This window comes from Taudactylus pleione, unplaced genomic scaffold (genome assembly GCF_031769625.1).
Source record: "Taudactylus pleione unplaced genomic scaffold, aTauple2 ptg000252l, whole genome shotgun sequence".
Lineage (NCBI taxonomy): Eukaryota > Metazoa > Chordata > Amphibia > Anura > Myobatrachidae > Taudactylus > Taudactylus pleione.
This window is the reverse complement of record NW_028284654.1, coordinates 1,496,408-1,520,533: the sequence shown is the minus strand read 5'-3', so window position 1 is coordinate 1,520,533 and position 24,126 is coordinate 1,496,408. Positions and strand designations below refer to the sequence as shown.

At 44.8% G+C, this 24,126-nt stretch overlaps 1 protein-coding gene across 1 annotated transcript in view; it reads right to left on the bottom strand.

The window, feature by feature from the left end:
- Window positions 1-24,126, bottom strand: part of LDAH (lipid droplet associated hydrolase) — a 248,684-nt gene that overhangs the window by 36,766 nt on the left and 187,792 nt on the right. The window contains exon 6 of the mRNA XM_088480275.1: window positions 5,897-5,979. Within this exon, the coding sequence (XP_088336401.1) occupies window positions 5,897-5,979 (83 nt within the window). The remainder of the gene's footprint in view (window positions 1-5,896; window positions 5,980-24,126) is intronic.

Genomic DNA, 24,126 nt, shown 5'->3' with positions numbered 1-24,126 from the left:
TATCCTTTAGGGGAATTATAATAATATACACACTTTATCCAGAGCACCCAAACTACGTCAAGTCATGAAATGGGCTTTTGATGAATCGCCGTAACTTATGGCGATGGTCACAGATGCAATCGCATGATGCTAATAGTAATATCGCCACATGTACTAAAGTGTGAGTTTATCTAAAATGGCGCTTAGGAGGCCATTCGCAAAATTCCAGCTTCGACACTATCTATCAACAAATCTCATATCTATCTATCTATCTATCTCTCATATCTATATATCTTATATCTATCTACAGGTATCTCATATCTATCTATCAATCTATCTATCTGTCTCATATCTATCTATCTATCTACCTCATTGTCTCATATCTATCTATATATCTCATATCTATCTATATATCTATCTACCTCATATCTATCTATCTATCTATCTATCTCATATATATCTATCCAATATCTATGTATGTATCTACCTCATATCTTTCTATCTGTATCATATCTATCTGTCTATCTATCATATCTATATATCTTATATCTATCTACAGGTATCTCATATCTATAAATATGTCTCATATCTATCTATCTATCTATCTATCTGTCTCATATCTATCTATCTTATATCTATCTACAGGTATCTCATATCTATCTATCTATCTATCTATCTATCTATCTATCTCTCATTTCTATATATCTTATATCTCTCATATCTATCTATCTGTCTCATATCTATCTCATATCTATCTATCTGTCTCATATCTATCTATCTATATATCTTATATCTATCTACAGGTATCTCATATCTATCCATCTGTCTCATATCTATCTATCTATCTATCTATCTATCTATCTATCTATCTATCTATCTCTCATATCTTATATCTATATACAGGTATCTCATAGCTATCTATCTATCTATCTATCTATCTATCTATCTCATAGCTATCTATCTATCTATCTATCTATCTATCTATCTATCTATCTCAGGGGTCAGGGACCTTTTTTTACCTTTTACCCCAAAATATATTTAGATACGCCAACATTACCCCCTTGATTTGAAAGGAAGGAAATCATATAGTAGTGCCCCCATATAATGCCCCTGTAGTAGTGCCCCCATAGTTATGCCCCTGTAGCAGTGCCCCCATATAATGCCCCTGTAGTAGTGCCCCATATAATGCCCCTGTAGTAGTGCCCCCATATAATGCCCCAGTAGTAGTGCCCCCATAGATATGCCCCTGTAGTAGTGCCCCCATATAATGCCCCTGTAGTGCCACTTGTACAAAAAAAACCAAAAAAACCCCACTTACTTTAATCCCCGCTCCTGCATCCGCCGCCGTCCTGTCCGCCCAGCTGCTCCTTGGAACTATGGGAGAGACGTCATGACGTCTCTCCTATAGTGCGAATGGAGAGAGCTGGAAGCTGGAGTTCAGAAGAGAACTCCAGCCTCAGGGTAACGCAGCGCTGCAGGGAAGGAGCCGGGCGCCTGCTGGTAATAACATCTCAGCGGGCATCCGGCTTAGAGCCTCCCTGCGGCACAGCCGGGCATGCATATGAATCATTCTATATTATAGAATGATTCATATACATGCCCGGCTGTCCGTCCATTACCCCCAGGAATTTCATTTTTACCCCATGTGGGGTAATTTACCCCTGTTCCCTGACCACTGCTCAATCTCATATCTATCTGTCTAATATCTCTGTATGTATCCAAGAGGGGGCTTATAGTGTAGATTACTTAAACTCAGTGAAATGACATAAGATACAGTAAATAGGTATTGTGCATACATCACAGATTCTTTATGTATAGCATATCTGGATGACTGTGGATTCTATTCCCCAACTTCAGAGAGCAATCTTCAAATTCAGGTAACATATTCCTCTTTTCGTTTCTTCCACACTGAAACGTCAAGTTCTAAAAAGAAACCCTTTAACCAAAAGAACCCAAAAAAACACACCATGAGGCCTTTCTTTGTGTAATTTAGTTGGATGAGGAGTGCTCAGCGCTGCCTCCATCCACTTAGGAAGGGTCGGCGGTTTCTAGAACCCGCTGCGGCTGTCAGAACTCTGACGTGTTTATACTGCGCATGCGCGGCTTCTCTGTGCGTCTTTCTACTTTGGCGTAGTTACTGCATGGATGTGCCCCTGAGACTCTCTTCAGCTATAGAGCCATGCAAGGCCCAAAGGTTTCCCTACACTCCACCAGGGTGTATGCTCCATTACCATCTGCTGTACTACAATGCCCAGCAATCCCAATCACTCCAGGCTGCATCTAACATAACCTGTTTAACCCTGTGTCTAAAGCCACCTGTATTCTACCTGGTTAATAAACCTGAAACCTAGTTAAGTGGCCAACTGTGTGTACTAACTGCCACTTACACACCCGCTACGCAACCCAACACTCCAGTACTCCTAGGGCTCAGAGTACTGCCAGGAAAATTCTGGTGTCATTAGTATAATACCAAGATAAAAACAGCTCAAATACTCTTACATTAAAATTAAGTTCTTCCAGCATATAACTGACCACCAGAAGCAACAGATGTAAAGCTGGGCACACACTACACAATGTGTACCCAGCACAACATCGCCAGCAAAGGGACCCTGCATGTGGCAAGTGTATACACACTTGCCGATGCCAGGTCCGATGGGGGAGGGGGGGGGGGGAGTCGTGTCATGCTGCAGTATGCAGTATGACATCGTTAGCAACATCCCCCATCGGCCCTGCTGGCGGGGCGACGGGCAATGTCGCTAGCGACCCACTGGAGCACACTTATCATGGGTACACACTAGACGATGTACCCGATGTGTCGCCCCGTCTGCGGGATCGGACGACATACTGTCTGCTGTGTACCCAGCTTTAGATGCAAGTCCACAATTGGGTGCGATCTCGGGTAGGTGCGTGTGTCGTTTAGGGTAGTACAGCTGCAGTTACGCACATCCCATTTTGGAAAAGTGTGTAAGAAACCAAAAGAGGAATATGTTACCTGAATTTGAAGATTGCTCTCTGAAGTGGAGAATAGATTGCACAGTCATCCAGATAAGCTATATATAAAGAACATGTGATGTACAGTACGCACAATACCTATTTATCTTATGTCATTTGGCCAGGTATAAATAATCTGCTACACTATAAGTGCCCTCTTGGTGTTTGTGTAGATAGGTAGGTCGATAGATATGAGATAGATAGATAGATAGATAGATAGATACAGTGGCAAACTCAGGATTTCTAGAGGGGGGTTTCCAAATGCTTGAATTTACAGTGAGTGTGGCCAGTCTATGAAGAGGGCATAATTAGTACTTAAACAGCTTTAATATGCGTCATACAAAGTGTATTGTGTGTAATAATCCCAGCATATACAGGACCAGTGATCACAGTAAGCCATTATATGCGGCAGTAGGGCCATCCTGCCTGAGCTGAATGTTTTTATTTTAGATGTGGGCACCATTCCAGAGCATAAGAGCAAGTCCAGGGGAGCAGCAGAATAACCTAGCACTGCCCTGGACATATATATACATATTGGGCTTTATAGCAGCACATCCCTAACAGTACATATTTTCCAGATCTCCTAGTTGGTACACAGGTTATATATCAGTGGCTGATACATGTTAAAAGATCCACAGGTGGTTCTAATTATCTCATTTGTGATACTGAGAATAAAATGCAGCACTAGTAAAATTCTGTTATATTACTATTTCTATTGTGGTCATGGTGAGGGCTGGGGAGGGGGGTTTCCAGGCAGACGGAACCCCCCCTGCGTTTGCCTATGAAATAGATAGATGGATATGAGATAGAAAGATGGATATGAGATAGATAGATATGAGATAGATAGACAGATAGATAGATAGATAGATATGAGATATATAGATGGATATGAGATAGAAAGATGGATATGAGATAGATAGATAGATAGATAGATAGATAGATAGATAGATAGATAGATAGATAGATATGATATATATATTTTTATTGTTTGCATATTTCTTTACATTGAAATATGTATTTCAAATAATTTAGATTATAAGCAATCTTTATATTAAGTAGAATGATTATATAATAATTATCAATAGAGAGTAATGGAAAGATGAATCAGACTAATGAGGATGGCTAGTTCATGTAATAACATACAGTTTAGCTAGTCAGTTGTTGCTGACTTCAGGAGCAAACTCAGGATTTCTAGAGGGGGGTTTCCAAATGCCTGATTTTAGAGTGAGTGTGGCCAGTCCATGAAGAGGACATAATTATCACTTAACCAGATATATGTGTCATACAAAGTCCGGCTTATGTCATAATACCGCTATATAAAAGGACTAGCGATCACAGTAACCCATTAGATGCGGCAGTAGGGCCATCCTGCCTGAGCTGAATGTTTTTATTTCAAATGTCGGCACCATTCCAGAGCATGGGAGCAACTCCGGGAGTTTGGGGGAGCAGCAGAAGAACCTAGCACTGCCCTGGAAACCCCCCTGTGTTTGCCTGAATCTCCAGCTTCCTTTAAATTTCCCCAAACATGTTTCTCCGCTGTTCCACAATAGCGGTTTCTTCAGAAGGTAAAAACAGGCAAGTGTCTTCTGAAGGAATCGCTATTGTGGAACAGCAGAGAAACATGTTAAGGGAAATTTAAAGGAAGCTTGATTCTACCTGTCCTACTTTGTCTGCTGGAGCTCATTGTAGCAACCTGCATTTTCCTGCTAGTAAGCAGGTGGAGAAACTGGTCCGTCCTTCACAGGAGATCGACACCGCCATATACCACTAGCTGGTCACGATTGCAGAGAGGCAGTGGGGTGATTGCAGCCCAGAGAGATTATATATTGCGTGATCAGAGACGGACGCCGCCGCATACCATCAGCTGGTAACACTACAGAGAGGCGTTGGGGTGATTGCGACCCCGACAGACTGCACACTAAAGGAGCGGTAAGCGCTACTTGTGAAAAGAAAAAACACTCCCTGGGAGAGTGAATTATACATTATACTCCTACAGGGATATTATACTCCTACAGAGATATAATTGAACCATTTATTTTCTCCAGCTATTGGAAGTTTGCATATACAGGACTCTATGCTCACTTCTTTTTAAATGGATATGGACAGAGTGGAAAATTAATACTCTATATTTATACGAAATTTATTGCATCTACTTCTATAGAGATATATTTGAGAGGTATACTATTGATTTGTATCACATGCGAATTTGTATTTGAAACTTTTTAAATTATTATGTTTTGTTATATATTTTATTAAATGATTTAAAGTCTATTTTTTTGCGCTCCTTGTTGATATAAATTATAACAACTGATTATTACAGCTAGAACCAGCCTGGGTAGTCACTGACCTCATTAAGAAGGAATGGTTTGCCCACAGAGCTGCTGCACACTGGATGTTTTTTATTTTGTGCATGAAAGCCCCTGCGAATCAGCAGTTCCTAAGACACTGCAACCAAACCGTCTGACACCAGCAATCATTCCCTGGGTCAAAGTCACTTAGATCACATTGTATCCCCATGCTGATGTTTAGTTTGAACAACAACTGAACCTCTTGACCATACAGTATTTCCATGATTTTCTCCATTGAGTTGATTATCTGCATTAGCGAGCAGGCCTACATAATAAAGTGCCAATTGAGAGTGTGTGCGTGTATATTAATATAATTAGATTTGTCTTTTTAAAGGAGTGCTAGACTCCCTTGCTTTAAATGCTGATGGCTCCGATGGCAGAAGTTTGTAAGAGCGGTGTTCGGTGTCACAGATGGAGGCATCGGATTGGTTGCGATCCAGAGAGGTTTGGCCACGCTTCACGTCCCAACAAAACAAATGCCACCATTTCTGATGACTTCTAAGGCCGATATGTCTGTCAGACATCAGCTATAGTATAGTATATAGTAAATATATAAATACAATGAAGTAAAATATTACCTTGCTTAAATTCTGTTTGATGGTCTCACTATCCCTTTCCATGACCTTCATCATTTCTTGGCTGCCCATGTACATGGCGTTCACTGGAATGATAGAGAAAAATTTAAAATGTCAACTCAAATGCTTCAGGTAATATTTTATACTCCTGGGTTTAAAATGCTAATGACCTGCAACCAGGGTTCTGACTGGGGCTTACAGTAGGAAGCGCTTCCCGTGTGCACTCCTCCGCGAGGACTAGCTACCCAAAATGGAGTCTGAGCTGCTCGGCCAGGCATCAAGACGGCCGGACGGGCTCATCAGGCCATTGCCCATCTCCCTCATTTGCCACAATTGCCAAATGGCCATTCCAGACGTGTCTGCAACTGTTCATTAGATTAACATCCCCAGCTTAAGGGCTAATTTATCAACTTTCAAGTTTGTGTGCGGTAAATGGTGCTCCAGCCAATCAGCTCCCAACTGTCATTTGTCAAACAGATGACAGGAGCTGATTGGCAGGAGCACCGTTTATCATACACAATTAGTTTTATCACTCGTTGTGAATGATATAACTCGTTGATAAATGAGGCGCTATAGTCAGAAATAGATGAGGAAGAAATTGCTAACCTTCTCGCATGCTAGGAGGCCTCAGGCTGCGTAAGGGATCGCAGTGGTTAATTTATGCACGCCCAGACAACAGCGTTCAAATGCACTGGCATGCCTGCGTCTCCCCGACCACCCCCCCCCCAGTCACCACCCCCAAATGGCACTTCATGTCAATCACTCTGCAATGGGTCTGCGTAGTCACTGAGATCGCAGTCCCGATCGCAGTGACTGGTTCGCGCACGCACACTGAGATGTGTACGCAGACGCAGTACGCAACAATCGACCCAATTGCGTGTGTATTAGCAACTGCGATCCTTGCTGAATCAGGGCTAGGGGCGTATCTATAATGGGTGCAGGGTGTGCGGGGCACATGGGCCCCTGGGTCCAGGGGGGCCTCACACCGCACACCCTGCACCCATAAGGTTACTTACCTCTCCGGAGTCCCACGTCGGTGCGGGAGTCCGGCGCTGAAAAAACAACTGGAATAGGGCCGCGGCGGTCATTTTCCCGTCGTTTGTGCATGCGCAGTACAGGGAAAATGGCCACCGCGGACATTTTCCTGGTGACCTGCGCATAGTCTATAGACTCTGGGCGCACTCTAGTGCCCAGAGTCTATAACTCTGGCGCTGGCCGCGCACAGCTCAGCGTGCTGCCGGCTGCCGGGCAGAGAGGAGGGGGCCCGTATCGGAGACTGCACACGGGCCCCCTCCTCTCTAGAAACGCCCCTGATCAGGGCCTTAGTCTTAATGAAAGCAAAATGGATCAGACTCGATTGGGTATGTTGAGCTCATCCATGGTACAATGGTTGCACGAACTGACAGTGGCGTAACTAGGGCAGGGCGAGCGGGGTGCGTGCCCTGTGCGCCGTTGGACCGGCGGCGCGGGGGGGCGCCGCCGGCCACGGTACCGGCCCGCCCTAGTTAGCCAGTGTAGCGCCGACTGCAATGAGTGTGGTCAGCGCTACACATTTACACAGGACCGGCGCTAGGCTTCCAGCGCCGGTCCTGTGCTGCACGCCTGAGCCCGTTCCCTCCCCATGAGCGCTTGCCCAATAGTGCCAGGAGGCGGGCTCAGGCTGTGCATAACACACGCATCGCCGCCAGCGCTGGCGGCGATGCGTGTGTTAAACAGCAGCCAATGAGAGTCAGATAGACTCTCATTGACTGCTGCAGCACCCACTGCAAGAGCCGGACTTCCGTCCGGCTCCTGCAGTGGGTAATGGGACTGACGTCATGACATCTGTCCCATAATGCTGAGCGCGCCAGTCCGGGCGGGAGCGGCGTCGCGAGCAGGACCAGGACCAGAGATTCAGGTAAGTATATTTTTATATATATATATATATTTTAAACCTATCTGCACAACGGGGGAGGGGGGTGGCTACTACTGGAGGGACCTCTACTGGGAGAGGGGTGGCTACTACCGGGGGGACCTCTACTGGGGGAGGGGTGGCTACTACTGAGGGGACCTCTACAGGGGGAGGGGTGGCTACTACTGGGGACTATTACTTGGGGGGAACTACCACTGGGGGCATTATAAAAGGGGCCTACTACAAGAGGCACTGTACTCGGGGGACCACTACTGGGGGCAATAATAGGAAGGGCCACTACAGGGGGCACTGGATAGGGGGGATCACTACAGGGTGCCTGCATAAGGGGACCACTACTGAGAAAACTGCTTGAGGGAGGGGGGACTACTGCTGGGGGCACCATATAAAGGGCACTGCATAAGGGGATACCGCTACTGGGCGCACTGCATTGTCGGGACTGCTACTGGGGGCACTGCATAAGGGGGAACACTACGTGGGGCACTGCATTTGGGGGGGCCACTACTGGGAGTACTGAGTAAGGGGAACTAATTGGGGGCTGTATAAGTTGGACCACTACTGGGGATACTGTATAAGGGGCACTACTATGGGCCTGCATAAGAGGGACCACAACTGCATACTGGGGGTACTGTATAAATGGTACTACTGGGGTTAAGGAGCATATGGATAGGAATGTTCAGCCTGAAAATAAAGGGGTGTGTCATGTTGACACACCCCATTTTTAAGTGACCACGCCCATTTTTTTACTGGATGTTTGGGGGGGGCTCCCTTTTCAAATTTGCCCTGGGCTCCAAATACCCTAGTTACGCCACTGCTGACCAATTAATATAATACGGGTTTAAAAAAAAAACAAAAGTTAATATAATATTAATATAATATTATATGAACTCAGGTTATATCAAGGTCAATTATTCTGATGCCAATTGTGTACATATTATCTTTTCCTAATTCAAATAGGAGTTTGTGTCACATAACATTCTAGAAATATCTAATAGAATAGAATTTTTTTTTTTTTTGAGTGGCAAAAATATAATTGAGTCCTCCTGGAAAATACGCTCCTAAGGAGCAACGCCATGCCCCCTAGTTTGCAACGTTTTGTACACAGAGTACGTCTTATACCGACTAACTTCTGGGATAAATCACTTTTTACTTTGCACAATGTCTGTTACTTCTGAGGCAAAACTAATTCAAACGTTCAGGCAAAGCACTGAACCGTATCTGCTAATAGCGATCATTAATTCAAAGTTATAATTCAACTTTTTAATTAGGAACAACATCTTTATAATCTATACATGATGTCTAAGAAAAGACAGATCATATTCACAATCAGCGCACAATGTGATTGCTGGTTGCCAGTTTCAACGAGACGGGAGGGGGGCAGATGTACTAAGCCTTAAAGTGTGATAAAGCGGAGAGAGATAAAGTACCAACCTATCAGCTCCTGTCATTTTTCAAACTGAGTTAGGATCTGATTGGCTGGTACTTTATCTCCATTTTATCTCTTTCCAAGGCTTAGTACATATCCCCCAAAGAGAAAGAAACTGGCAAATAAATAACATGACATATATAAGATGGCAAATTAGATAATGGTTTTACAAACCGAAAAACACTTCACAAATGTTTTATATGATTTGAGTGGACATTCCCTTTAGTATATTATTATTATTATTATTCTCTCTATTAAACAATGTTTGGAACTCAACTGCCAAGTGAGCTCCAAGCTTCCGTCACACCATTGCGATCAGCCCCATTAAAATGCAGAAGTCTCAAGTGTGCTAATATCTACATATTGTAAGAGACGTTTCTGCTTTACACAACGAGCATCCGAGCTGCGGGGTTGTTATTTCATCCGCTGCTGTCACGTTTTCAGTCCAGTCATTTTTTCCCCCCTCTTAAACAGAAAACCATGCTACACGCTGTTGTATGGCCAAGCATCTGGGGTCCTTAGTGACATAACATAGATACACAGTGGTGTCGTATGAAAGTAGAAAGTGCCTACAGTCCAAGTAAACATGTTTTATATTGACAACAGGACTTAGAGTAGGCAAAGCAAGATATTTATTATTATAGAGCAGAATTCAAGAACAAAAAAAAAAAAAAAATGCACAGCCCCAAAAAACTGTAATTATCAATAAAAGTGAGATGTCTAAAGCAGATATTTCCCTTCTAGGCTTTCTCTATATCAGGGGTGGGGAACCTTATTTCTGCCGAGGGCCATTTTGATAAATATAACATGAGTCGCGGGCCCGGTGCAGGCCACGCCCCTCTGTGTGATGTCACATGGGGCGGGGCCACAATCGCCGGTGATTACAACAATGCCTGGAGCATCCGGTGGCTGTAAGTGGTTGGTTTTTGGTAAACCTTCCTGTGACTGGTATTTTATCATTATTATTACTATATTATTACCTATATCATCATTTGTTTTTATAGTGCCACCAATTTACGCATCACTAGACCATTACAAGTATCAGGGACCCAAATACACAACCCCGGCGAGCAGAATTTGGTATTGAAACAGAACTCCAACCAGAACTGAAGATACTTCTTTAATCCCTCTGCAATCTCCAATACCAGCAGCCCAACGCTAAAGGCCCCCATACATCAGCAATCTGAAAACCACATCTGAACAATTTGAAGATTTATTGCCCGATCTTAGGATTTCCCAATCGAGCAACCTGCGCCCATACACTACAGATCTTTTTCAGTGATTTGCAGATTGATTGCAGCAAACACAGATCTGGCAATCTTGAAAGGCTGATCATGTCCATACACTAGCAATTTACTGCCCCAATCTATCTGTGAAATCCAACATGTTGGACAATCTGACTAAACAATTCCAATCACTTTTTGGTTGCAATCTGCGATCTGTGAAGCCCATGCATTGCAGATTTTTATACACAATCGATTACAAATTGCACGATTGCTGCAATCCATCTCTGATGTATGGGGGCCTTATGTGCCTACTCGGCTCAGAGTAAAGGCCCCCATACATCAGCAATTGATTGCAGCAATCGTGCAATTTGCAATCGATTGTGTATAAAAGTCTTTCCCTTTTTCAATCGATTGCAGATTGCAGAATTGCCACAATCGATTGAAAAAGGGAAAGATATTTATACACAATCGATTGCAAATTGCACGATTGCCGAAATCAATTGCTGATGTATGGGGGCCTTGATGACATGTTTCCAACCTGACTAGAGGTACAGTAGATGAATTACCAGAGTTAAGAAACCACATCCACCGACGTTAATGACTTCACTACAACATTTTTTACGTTTTCCTGGGATAAATTGTCCTTATCTTAACATAAACCCTAAATAAATACAGTTGTCACAATGATTCTTGTCTTTGCAACTTCCTTAATAAATTCTGGACAATTAAATACTACATTCCTGAAGACAATCTCCTTGTGTCTGACGTCAACTTACAATAAATTACTGACTTCCACTTTAGTCATGCTGTGCTAGGCAATAACATGCATATCTATCTAAAGATTACATAGCATCTGTCGTTAGTATACAGTATGTGGAGATTATAATATGTACGCATGATAAAAAGGAACATACAGTATGCAGTTGTGACAGTAGTAAAGTTTGGCTTCCATTAATGTAATAGAAGCTTGCAAATGGTATGCAGTCGGGAAACTGGCGGACCTAATCCCGACAGCCGGCTTCCCGACTGCTTTATCCCGGCGGGGGTTAAATGACAGGCGTCTAAATCTAGACGCCTGTCATTTGACCGGCGCCCGGCATCCCGATCGAAGGGATGCCGGGCGCGGACAGCCGCAGGGGGGGAGGGTTAGGGCCCCCGGTGGGGACTTAGGGTTAGGCACCCCCCCCGGGAGGTTAGGGTTTGGCTAGGGGGAGGGAGCGTTAGGGTTAGGCACCCCCCCGGAGGACTTAGGTTTAGGCGGCAGGGAAGGGGGGGTAGGTTTAGGCACTTTGAGGGGAGATTAAGGTTAGGCACTGGGGAGAAGGTTAGGGGTAGGCACTTAGAGGGGGGATAAGGGTTAAGCACTGGGGGGGGGAAGGTTAGGGTTAGGCACCCCTAAGTAGGGTTAGGGGAGGGAATTAAGTTAGTCTATACTTACCTTAGGGACGATCGGGATTTTCATCCATGTCGGGCAGCCGCTGTCAGGATTCCAATCATAAATAAATCATACCGATTCCCTTGCAAATCTACTGGCTGTTTACAGTGATGTGTTGGGGGTGCGAGACTTACTTGATGCTGGAGGGGGGGATCAGAGGTGAGAAAAGTACAGAAAGGCAGGCCCATTGTCATTTTGCCATGTTCATCCCTTTTCTCTGATCCACAAATAAATTAAATGTAAATTTTAACCAAAATTAACTGTCATCATGTATAAATACTGTACTTCAATTATTTTATGTATATTATTAATGAAAGTCATTGAAACACTGTAGTTAGTTACCAATTGTTAATAAATAAAGAAAAAAATCTGGGTAATGCCTAATTGCAGATGTGCAGTTGTTAAGACATAAAACATTCACTTAACATAATTAGCAAAACTGCCGCACCCATGTCTCGCAACCTTTGTTGAAAAAAAACAAAAACAGGCAGACTTTTTATATTTTAGACAGATGGATGGCTATATGTTTTAAATACTTTAACAATGCACAATAATAATAATAATACAGCACAGACGAGGTAATAGTTAGCATTACTGCCTCACAGCACTGAGGTCGTGGGTTCGATTCCCACTATAGCCCTAACTGTGTGGAGTTTGTATATTCTCCCTGTGCTTGTGTGGGTTTCCTCCAGGTACTCCGGTTTCCTTCCACACTTCAAAAATATACTGGTAGGTTAATTAGCGCCCAACACAAATTAACCCTAGTGTGTATGTGTGTGAGCATGCGGTATTAATATAGTATCAATTAATAAATAAACTGATACTATAATACCTCTTTTCCACCAAAAACCCAGGTCCGACCTGGTTTTTTGGATATGGTTCCAACCTTGGTCAGACCCAGGTCAGACCCATTTACAGTGCACCTTCGATCTGGGTTATTCCCAGGTCAGCCCTGTTCACACTGAACTCAGGTCTGCCCTGCTAAACCTGTGAGGTCATAAAAAGTGGGAGGTGACTGCTCCACAACCACCAATCAGCTCATTTTAGGCATGACCCAGGTCAGATAACCCAGGTTGCACCGTTTACACTGCAGCATTACCCGGGTCCATCCTGGGTCCAACCCTGGTAGCTACCTGGGTTGGATTGCTGGGTCACTTAACCTGGGTTATTTTTCAGGGACCCTTTTACACTGAGCTGTGACCCGGGTAGACCCAGAAAAAACCCAGGTTTTTGCTCTGGTGTAAAAGGGGTATAAATTAACTTTAGTCTTATTTATTTGCATTGGCTCTGGTATTACTAATACCCCTTTTCCATCTAAATTCCGGGTCTAACCCGGAGTTGGAACAAAGGGCCTGATTCAGACCCACTCGCGAGCGGCTGTCCGCTGGCAAGTGGGTCGATGGTGTGCACAGCGCATGTCTGATCAAAGGGGGCGTGCTGTCGATGTTGATTGACAGCACGCCCCCTTTGGTGGGCGTGCCGGGGGCGTGCCTGCCAGACGGAGGCGTTCCCAAGGGAACGCCTACCGTCAGAAGCCGGCCCCACTGACATCACTAGTGATGTCAGTGGGAGTGATTTTGGCTCTGATAGAGCCAAAATCACTCCTGGCCTTGCGGTTGAGAAACTCAACCGCAGGCTTCAGCTCGCACTGGCGATGGTCGCGATGGTCAAGACCATCGCGACCATCATCCTGCACGCTCGTATAGGCTGTGGGTGGTGACCCACAGCTATACGAGTGTCCAGGAGGACGCTCCATATTTATGGAGGTGGGCCCTGATTCAGAGCGAGCGCTCTGGTCAGAGCGTCCGGCTCTGAATCAGGGCCAAAGTTCCTATCCGGATCAGACCCGGAATTTTGCCGGCGCCGACTCGAGATATTCCCGAGTCAGCGCCGCTCACACCGCAGTCGGGTCTGCATAGACCCGGCTTTTGCGGAGTAAAAGTGGTCGCATGGAGATGACGTCATCTCCAAGCGCCACTGAAGCCGGACCAATCGGCCAGCTAGCAGCGCATTCCAGGTCATCGTGACCCGGAGTGCGCTGTTCTCACAGCAGGGTTTCACGGTTTACTCGACCCGGCGATCCAACTCTCTGCCCTTTTACACCAGGGAGCTGCCCGGGTTAACCCTTCAAAAACCCGAGTTTTAGCTCCGGTGTAAAAGGGTTATTACTCTCGTTATGAGGGGCTCAGTAGGAAATAAATTACATGGGGAGGGGGGAATTGGAGCGTGGCTGCAAGATAGAATGGGAAATTAGGCCCAGATTTATCAATGAGTGATATTCTTGTTATCACTCGTTACTAATCTTAAATGGTGCTCCGACCAATCAGCTCCTAACTGCATGTGTTTGAAAAATGACAGTTAGGAGCGGATTGGTTGGAGAACCATTCAAGATTAGTAACGAGTGATAACAAGATTATCACTCATTGATAAATCTGGGCCTTAATTGCCACAGAGACAGAGGGTGGGAAATGAACTAGAAGTGCAATGACCTGTGGAGACAATTGGAATACACGTCCCCTGTTTGCTGGTTTGCAAAGCAGTAATCAGTGGTGAATGTTTCAGTTGCTAATGATGGGTCCTGGAGGCAAAATATTTGCTTGTCAAGGTAATTCATAACTCTTCTAGACCAGAAAGAGCTACAATCTAATAGGGCCAGCTCTCTAAGAGCCAAAGAATGCCATAAAGACAAATCAGGATCGATACCTTCTGCCTCCACTAATGTACGGGCCTGTTTCCACAACTTATGAGCCTGTGTGACCAATGGAACTCCCCAAGTAGGGCACCTGTCATCGAGTAATAATTGCAAAGGGGAACACCTTCTAGAAACAGTATGTACCAAGAAAGTAGGTAGATCCCGGCTCCCCTCACCCAACACCCACCCCTGTAGATGAACCAATTGTGAAGCCAAATAATAAAGGCGGAAATTCGGTAATGCCAGGCCACCCAACTCTCTGGGTCTACATAGAGTATTAAGTTTTATTCGAGGACGTTTCTCTGCCCAAACTGAAGAGGAGATATAACTATCTATCAATCTAAATATGTGAGGAGAAATATAAACAGGGGCCTGCTGAAAAACGTACAAAAATTTGGGGAGAACAATCATTTTTACCAAATTCACCCGACCCGTGACAGTCAAGGGAAGTTTATTCCAAACGTGCAGCTTGGATTTTAAGAAGTCAATTTGTGGCTGAACATTAAGTGGGACAAAATCCGACATAGATGATGTTACCCAAATTCCCATATATTTAAACCTGGAGGTCCACTCCAAAGGAGTACTCACAGCACTAACAGGAGTAGAAGGACCATGAACAGGAAGAATGCAAGATTTGTCCCAATTAATGCGCAGCCCAGAAAATCGTCCAAAAGAATCTACCACAGAGAGAAGGCCGATTAAAGACTCTGATGCATCAGACAAGAATAGCAGCATGTCATCTGCATAAAGAGCTACCTTGTCGACCCTTTGTTGTATTTGAATTCCCCGTATTCTGGGATGACTTTTGATAAGACACGCCAAAGGCTCGATGGCTAGGGCAAAGAGAGTTGGGGAAAGAGGACATCCCTGTCTAGTACCTCTAGAGAGGCGAAAAGAAGGAGAAATATATCCATTAATACAAATCCGCCCTAAAGGGGAGGAATATAGTAATTTAACACAGGCTATAAATCTAGGTCCCATCCCAAAACGAAACAGGATCTCCCAAAGATAGTGCCACTCTACAGAGTCAAAGGCTCTGGCGGCATCCAAGGACACCACCACAGCCCCGTCATCCACAGAATCCGCTAGCTGTAAAATCGAATATAATCTCCTAAGGTTTTGGAGGTAGACTTCCCTGGCATAAAACCAGTCTGGTCGGGATGCACCACCTCACCAATTACCTTACTAAGCCTAAGTGCAAGCATTTTAGCCAATATTTTAATATCCGTAGAGAGGAGAGAGATCGGGCGATAAAAGCCAGGATCAAGGGGATCTTTGCCAGTTTTAGGGATCATAACAATAATGGCCTCTGACATAGAACAGGGAAGAGTACCTAGGTCACACAGTTCATTAAAAAGGTTAAGAAGTCTGGGAAAAAGAAAAGTGCATGTTTCTTATAAATTTCAATGGGAATCCCATCTACTCCTGGGGCCTTACCTCCCGGAAATGAAGAAACAGCAACCCCAACTTCCTCTACAGTAAATGGGGAGTCAAGAAATGCTCTGCTATCCTGGGAAATAGATGGGAGGGATACATGTCCCAAATATTCAAATAATTCAACTAAAGTATAGTGGGCCTGAGAACAATAAAGACTAGCAAAATATTCATAAAACACCTTCGTAATAGCTGGTGTAGAGGAGTGTAGATTACCCAGGGAGTCCCGAATTTGAGCTACAACTGTGGTGGGTCGGACCTCTCTAGAAAGATACGCCAGAAAAGCCCCAGATTTATCCGAATCTGAATAGTGACTATGCCTAGCAAATAGCAGATGTCTTCTGGACTTATCTAAGAGGAAATCAGATAAAAGTTTAGCAGCCTCCATATATGAGGATCTAGCAGTAATAGAACCCGAAAACAGATATCTCTGTTCCAACAAAGTACAACTATTTTCCAGCACAGACTCTTTTTTTTTTTTTTATGAAAAGTTTTAATACTTATCACCCTACCAATTAAAGAGCCTCTCAAGACAGCCTTAAAGGCATCCCACAAAATGTCAGAGGAAACAGAACCAGTGTTCTCAGCGAAAAATTAGCCCATTGGGATTCCAATTCCGAGCCTGCACCCATTAATGTAAGCCAGAAAGGATTACATTTCCAAAAAGAGTGACCTCGTGGAGCAGTAATATCAATAGTCAGTGTTAAAGGGGCATGACCCGACACACCTTGGGATCGGTACTCCACCTCCACAACCTGCGGAACCAGCATCCCGGATATCAGAGCAAGATCAAACCTAGAAAAGGAATGATGAGAGGTTGAAAAGCAAGAGTACCGAGCCAAGCAAGGATGCCGAACCAGCCAAATATCCACCAGCCCAAGCTCATCCACCAAATTGGCAAAAGAATGAGGGGAGGGGCCAGACACACTCGAACTTTCACGCCACCTATCTAGGGCAGGATTTAGTTATTAAAATCCCTGACACAAATAACCGGGGAATCAGGGGATAAAGAAATAAATTCAGCAGACTGTTTCAGAACCTCACTAGTATAAGGAGGGGGAACATAAACTGCAAGAATATGGAATGGGGAGGAGTGAATAGAAGCCCGTATAAAGACATATCTACCCAAGGGGTCCACTCTAACATCATCCAGCACAAAACTTAGGGATCTACGAACAAGGACTGACACACTTCTGGAATACAAGGAGTGTGTGGAGTGATAAGCCCAGCCCAGCCTATCCAAGGTTTACGCAAGGCCAAGACTTTCCCACCCATCAAGTGTGTTTCCATCAAACAAATAATGGGCCTGATTCAGACCCACTCGCGAGCGGCTGTACGCTCGCAAGTGGGTCGATGGTCTGCACTGAGCATGCGCACGACGGAGGGAGCTCCGTCGTGCGCATGCGCCAGACACGACGAGCGAAGGACTTTCCTTCGCTCGTTGTGTCCGATCAAAGGGGGCGTGCTGTCAATGTTGATTGACAGCACGCCCCCTTTGGTGGGCGTGCCGGGGGCGTGCCTCCCTGACGGGGGCGTTCCCACGGGAACGCCTCCCGTCAGAAGCCGGCCCACTGACATCACTAGTGATGTCAGTGGGAGTGATTTTGGCTCTGATAGAGCCAAAATCACTCCGGAGCTTGCGGTTGAAAACCTCAACCGCAGGCTCCGGCTCGCAATTTCGATGGTCGCGATGGCCACGACCATCGCGGCCATCAAAATGCACGCTCGTATAGCCTGTGGGTGGTGACCCACAGCTATACGAGCGTCCAGGAGGACGCTCCATGAAAAAGGAGCCCGGCCCTCATGCAGAGCGTGCGCTCTGCTCAGAGCGTACGGCTCTGAATGAGGGCCAATATCAGCCTGAGCTTTTTTAACTTTAGTCAATACTAAGGAGCGCTTAACCCTATCATTGAGGCCCCGGACATTCCAAGAGAGAATTTGGAGAGGGGAACCTAAACTAGTAGACGTCATGGGGTTAGCCACACATCAGGGGGAAGAGGAGATACAAACATCACAGCAGGGGGCGACCAGCGAGACATGGCAGCACTACATAATAAAAAACACAGTAAAGAATAAAATAAATACAGACATAATAGTTTAGAAAATTACATTGCAATGGCGTAAAGTAAAGACAAAAAATAAATTCCCATACAATAACCCTGAAGAGAAACCCGCATCCCACCTGTATATCCACCCCAACCAGATATACCTAAATCCCTAACCTACCAACTACTAACCCCAAAACAAAATACCCGATAAACCCCTTATTTTATTTAGTTATAATAAAGAGTAAGATAGAAGGGGGGGGAGCAATTCTTACCTCAGCCGTAAGGTGGAGTATCAGCCAGGCCCAGAAAAGAATTGCCCTCCCTGGCACCCAGCACCTAAAATAACTGTATAAACGGGTACCACATCACTAATACCAATTAAAGAGCTTCCAAAAGCTAATAATCATTAGATTATCTAAAGAGCAAATACAGCTCACGGAATAATAAGTCCAGGTCAGTCCGGAGGGGCATCTTCACCACGGCCCCTAAGATCCAACCACGACGAAGCTTCACGTGGGGAATCAAAGAAATGAGATCGACCATCAGTCACCACACGCAGACGGGCAGGAAACAACATGGCGTAGGAGAAGCCCAGATCACGTAAGCGACGTTTATTCTGTATAAATTGGGACCTAGACTTCTGGACCTCCATAGAAAAGTCCGGGAACACTGCTACCTGATTCCCATTAAATTCCAAAGGACCACATAGACGAGCCAAACGAAGAATCGAATCTCTGTCCTTGAAATGCAGGATCTTGGCAATGAATGTGCGGGGGGGGGCACCAGGAGGCAGAGCCCTGCCAGGGATACGGTGCGCTCTTTCTGCTGCAAAGTGGGCAGTAAAATCATCTCGGCCAAAGGTGTCCACCAACTATTTTTCCAGGAACGCCTCTGGTTGAGACCCCTCCGACTTCTCGGGCAGACCCACAAAACGGATGTTATTTCTACGAAGTCGGCCCTCTATATCAGAGATTTTGGTACGACAAGCCACCATCTGGGACTCCAAGGTTGTAAGTCGTCGCGCAACCGGAGCAGTAATATCCTCTAATGTAGACATACGAGTCTCACCAACACGTTCTCCCATCGTCTGCATATCATGACGGATAAGGGAAAGCTCCACATGAACTTCAGAAATCTTGCCAAACAGCGTTTTCTCTGAAGAGGTAATTGCCTGCATTAAATGCATAGTGATTTCAGGCTCCGAGGGAGAATCTTCAGGAGCAGGCGGAGAGGAGGGCTGAGAATGAGACGGAGTCCCTGAAGAGCTAGATCACGTAGTCCCGCCGGTTCCAGAACGGGAGAACCTCTCCAGCCGCACAGCAGCTGACTGTTGGAAATTTTTACCCATTTTTACTGGACCCCAAGGACAGATGCAGGGAACAGCAGACAGTGAAAATCAATACAGGATGGTGATCAGCAGCTGGGTACAGGAGGAGGAGGGTTTATAATGTCCCAAGTGACCCCAGAGATCCAGGGAGAAGATGAGCCACCTCTCCGATCTGGCCAGGATACTAACCAGCAGAGTGCTGCACCCAGCACTGAAGGCAGGAGCCCCAAAGCAGCTTGATCCGGATCCAAGATGGCAGCCGCGATCGGGAATCGCGGGTCCGCGACGGCAGGCAAGATGCTATGGTTACTATGAAGAAGGGACCCTCACCTCCCCAGCACTCCAGGCCACCCTCCGGTGGAAAGAGGAGATAGGCGCCGGAGCCAGGAACAGCCTCAGAGACCGGGGACCGGATACAAGATGGCGCCCGCGACGAGGAGACGCTGCAGGGAGAGATCTTCATCTTCTGCAGCACAGCAGCCAGCGCATACAGACTGACCCAAGGACTCCTGCAGCAGGCAGTGGTAAGTACCAAAGGAGAAGGTAAGTGCCAGGGACCGGGTAGAGGGGTCAGGATGCTGTAGCGGATATTAGGGCCTAGGAGCTGCGATATTAGCTGCCTACAACCAGCTCATCCAGGCCATGCCCCCCCACCGGAAGGGTATTCTTTGATGAACAGGTGAGTTTTCAGTGCACGTTTCAAGGTCGGGCAGAGCCTGATGGAGCGAGGGAGCTCATTCCAGTGAAGGGGGATGGCACGGGCAAAATCTTGGATACAAGCGTGAGATGAAGTAACCAGGATGGTGGAGAGGCAGCGGTCAATGGCATCGAACTCCTATATAGCAGAGCCATAACAAGAGTGGTGCCACACGAGAGCTTTACATGCATAAATCCAGGAGTTTTGGAGCGACTTTACTGCAAGATCGGAAAAGCTCAGCATAGTGTCCAAGTAGAGTTTCCACAGCTGTTTAAGCCCTCATGTAATAAGTGTAGGAAAAGTAAAATAGAGGGACATGTATAATGAGAGAAGTGGTCAAGTGGAGAACTTGCCCATAGCAACCAATCAGCCTCTACCTATCATTTGATCGAATGTACTGATTGGTTGCTATGGTGAACCTATCCATTTCTCCACTCTTTAAAAGGATTGATACATTTCCCCCTACAGACTGTTACGAGGGAATTGTTTGCCTGTTCTGTTTTTCCTGTATAAGAGCAGGAAATGTTGTGTCTGGATACCTTCTATGTTAAACTTATTTATTTCAATAGGACAGTAGTAAACTCTGGTCAAAGAAAAGCAGGCGTGCCTTTGCTTGGGGTAGCATACTGTTAATATCAGGCACAGATATATATAGTTATACCTCTGTTTGACTTCAACCGCGTTATTCTGTGGGTGGTAAAACTGTGACTTAGCCCTTGATGTCCCAAATTCCTCAGTAGTAAACATGTGTCAACTTTGTTTGGTTATGAATCAGATGTAATTGGGCAGTGGAGGGCTGGCATCTCTGTATCGGAAGCTTGGAGAGATATAGCTTATCCAGAACCATAATATCTAACCCAATAACTGCTAATTACAGGGTAGACCTGTAGCTGATCTATATTCTTCAAACACTGGAGATAAATACTAGCACAAAAAGTACATTGTTTCACCTATAATTCATTACTTCTTCCATTTATGTCTGAACAAACGGTACAATTAACAGTAAATAAAAGTGCTCGGGGCAAGTAGCCATCAGTGGCTTGATATGTGATGAGCCATAAACATTTAAAGGATTTTGTTTTAACTAAATCCCAGTATTACATGAAACAATTCCAGGGAACGTGCTGATACAATACAACCAGCTTTTTATTTGAAAAATATGTTTTTGATTGACTTCATCTTTCCCACTTGATCCTGCAAGTGTGGCCACTTTTAATGAGCACGTACGTGTGCATGGTCCCCTGTTTAGGAAAAATTGCCACTGAAAAATGAAAAAAAAAAAAAAAACAGGTTCTTTGGGGAGGTCTCAGCGCATGAAAGCACAAATGATTCTCTACGGAAGCTGACAGGTCTGCTTCTATTTGCACATCGTTGATGCGGAAGAAATTGCTGATATATGGGGGCCTTTAGGTACAAAACACTATGCTCCTGGACTTCTCACCTAATGTATGATTGCAATCACCTGTGTTAAACTAGGTAATTGATGAGACAGGTGTTTCATCAGAGGTATCGGCAATCATAAACTAAAGGCCCCCATACATCAGAGATTGATTGCAGCAATTCTGCAATTTGCAATCGATTGTGTATAAAAATCTTTCCCTTATTCAGTCGATTGCAGACTGCAGAATTGCCACAATTGATTGAAAAAGGGAAAGATTTTTATACACAATTGCTTGCAAATTGCAGAATTGCCGCTATCAATTGCTGATGTATGGGGGCCTTAATGGAATGGGTCAGGTTGGAAGGTCTGATACTGTATGACCTGTACGTGTATTTCGGCTGCATACCTTGTACATAATAGCAGAGCACCACTGAAATTGTAACTTTATATAAATACACAAAATGTAATTACTTCCTAATTTTTTATATCGGTATACTAACTGCAATGGCAGCTATATTGTGAGAAGAACAAATTTTCTCATAATATGCACACCGTGGGCCTCATTTACAAAGAGCACAGGACGAGTATCACAAATTGTCTTTATTTTACAGTAATGCGCCTAGCTGGTCCTCACTGCGCACATCCTGGTGCAGGCAGGGCCAGATTAACAATGGGGTGGCAGCAGCTCCAGCCCGCCACATAAAAATAGGCCTATCACCGTGGCTACATGAGAATAACCAGCTCCCTAGCTGGCCACACGGTCAGTCAAAAATCATTACCTATTAAAATAGTTTATTTTATAGTTTTCACACAAAACTAAGCAATTTCTCTATTTATATGTATTCAGGGAGACAGTGGGGCTGATAGTGTATAGGGTGTACACACACAAGTGACTCTGGCCACACCCACACTGCACTGGCCACACCTCCTCCCCTTCTCAGTATAGGCCCTTGAACATTTTCAGGTCCATGTGGTCTTTAATCAGGCCCTAGGTGCATGAATATTCTCCCCTATCTGGAGACGGCCCTGCAGCAAAGTGCATCTAAGTACTGTACATGGAGATGAGCACAAATCTAAAACAGCGCACATTGCCAAAGTATAAACGTCTCAAACGCCAGCCTCCTATCCAACCTTCATTCAATTCAACTATTCTTATTACATCTGGTACGTGTGTGTGTGCGTGTGTGACACTCTCTATTACATGGCACGGAGTGCACCTACAAATCAGCTTCTCCACTGTAACATTTGGGCCCATATTCAATTAGAGGCGAAAAGTCGGAAAGGTTTCGCCTCTCCGACTTTCCGCCTCCTTCGCCTGTTTCAGAGGCGAAAACTTTTCGTGCGCGTCCCCGCTTTTCGCTCTATTCAATTCCAAACCACGCGAGAAACAGATATCGGCGAATGCGGAACAGGCGGAAAGTACTGTCAGATGTGGGGAAGTGAGTCTGTATCCCAAAAAAAGATGCACTAACATAGGGAATCAATGTAGATGTGTACTAATATCCCTAATAAAAGTGTTTGGAGTACTTACGTAGTTTAAATAGCTTCTTATTAACGTCTATGCAAAAGTGGTGAAGAATGGCATAAAGCAGTATTTTTTGGGTGAAAATAAGTAGTCCCGTCAAATTTGATGTACTAAAAAATGGGTGCAAGCATATTTAAATGTTTCTAAAATGAACTTTTTAAAAATGTCAAAGCGCACCTGCTACATGCACCTGCAATCCCAAGAACACCGGACTCATCCTTGCAGACCCCCCTTTGGGGTGCCCTGCGCCTCAGACGTGAACCCCTGAATGTTAGGGACGCCGGTATAGAGGAGCCTTGACGTTGGCCCGGCGCTTAATCATATATTTGCAAATGTATGCAACCAATAGCTCTGAATTTCTATTATCATGTAGGGTTCAAGTATTTTTTGCTGATATTGTTGCCGTGTGCTGGAGGGAATACCCTTTTCTTCTGTGGTTCGATGTAAACCCCGCCCTTTACAAGCACCTGTGCAATATCATTAAGCTGGTATGAGCGACCACTATATTTTTTATTTGCAGTTCTGAGAGGCATGAAAGGAGCCAGCATTGGGAGAATGTGCTGGTCCATATAGTGCCATTTGGAGGTTTCTGGGGTACATCCTAGGTGAGTCAGCTCTCGGCTTATACATTTATATATGTACTGATATTATGCAGTACATTAATATGTAATTATATGACCCGGAGTGGGTGCTACTATTATGCAGCATTTATTATTTTGGGGTGAGCGTTTGGGCGTGGGGCCCCCGGAGTTGCTCTGGCTGGGCCTTTTTCAGGGCATCACCACTTAATTCACATAGATATTTTTTCATCACCTTTCTATTTGTTTGTTTATTATTTATGTAATTTTAATTCTTTCTTATTATATTAACACTTTATTGATTATCTTTACACATCTATACTTTACACTTCACTATCACCTTCTTTCCCTTTTTCGTGTGATGCCCTGGGGATTGTCCTTGGCTGGACTCTTTTGGGGTGCCCTGCGCCTCAGAAGTGAAACCCTGAATGTTAGGGACGCCGGTATAGATTAGCCTTGACGCTGGCCCGGCGCTTAATCATATATTTGCAAATGTATGTAACTAATACCTCTGAATTTCTATTATCATGTATTGTTCAAGTATTTTTTACTGAT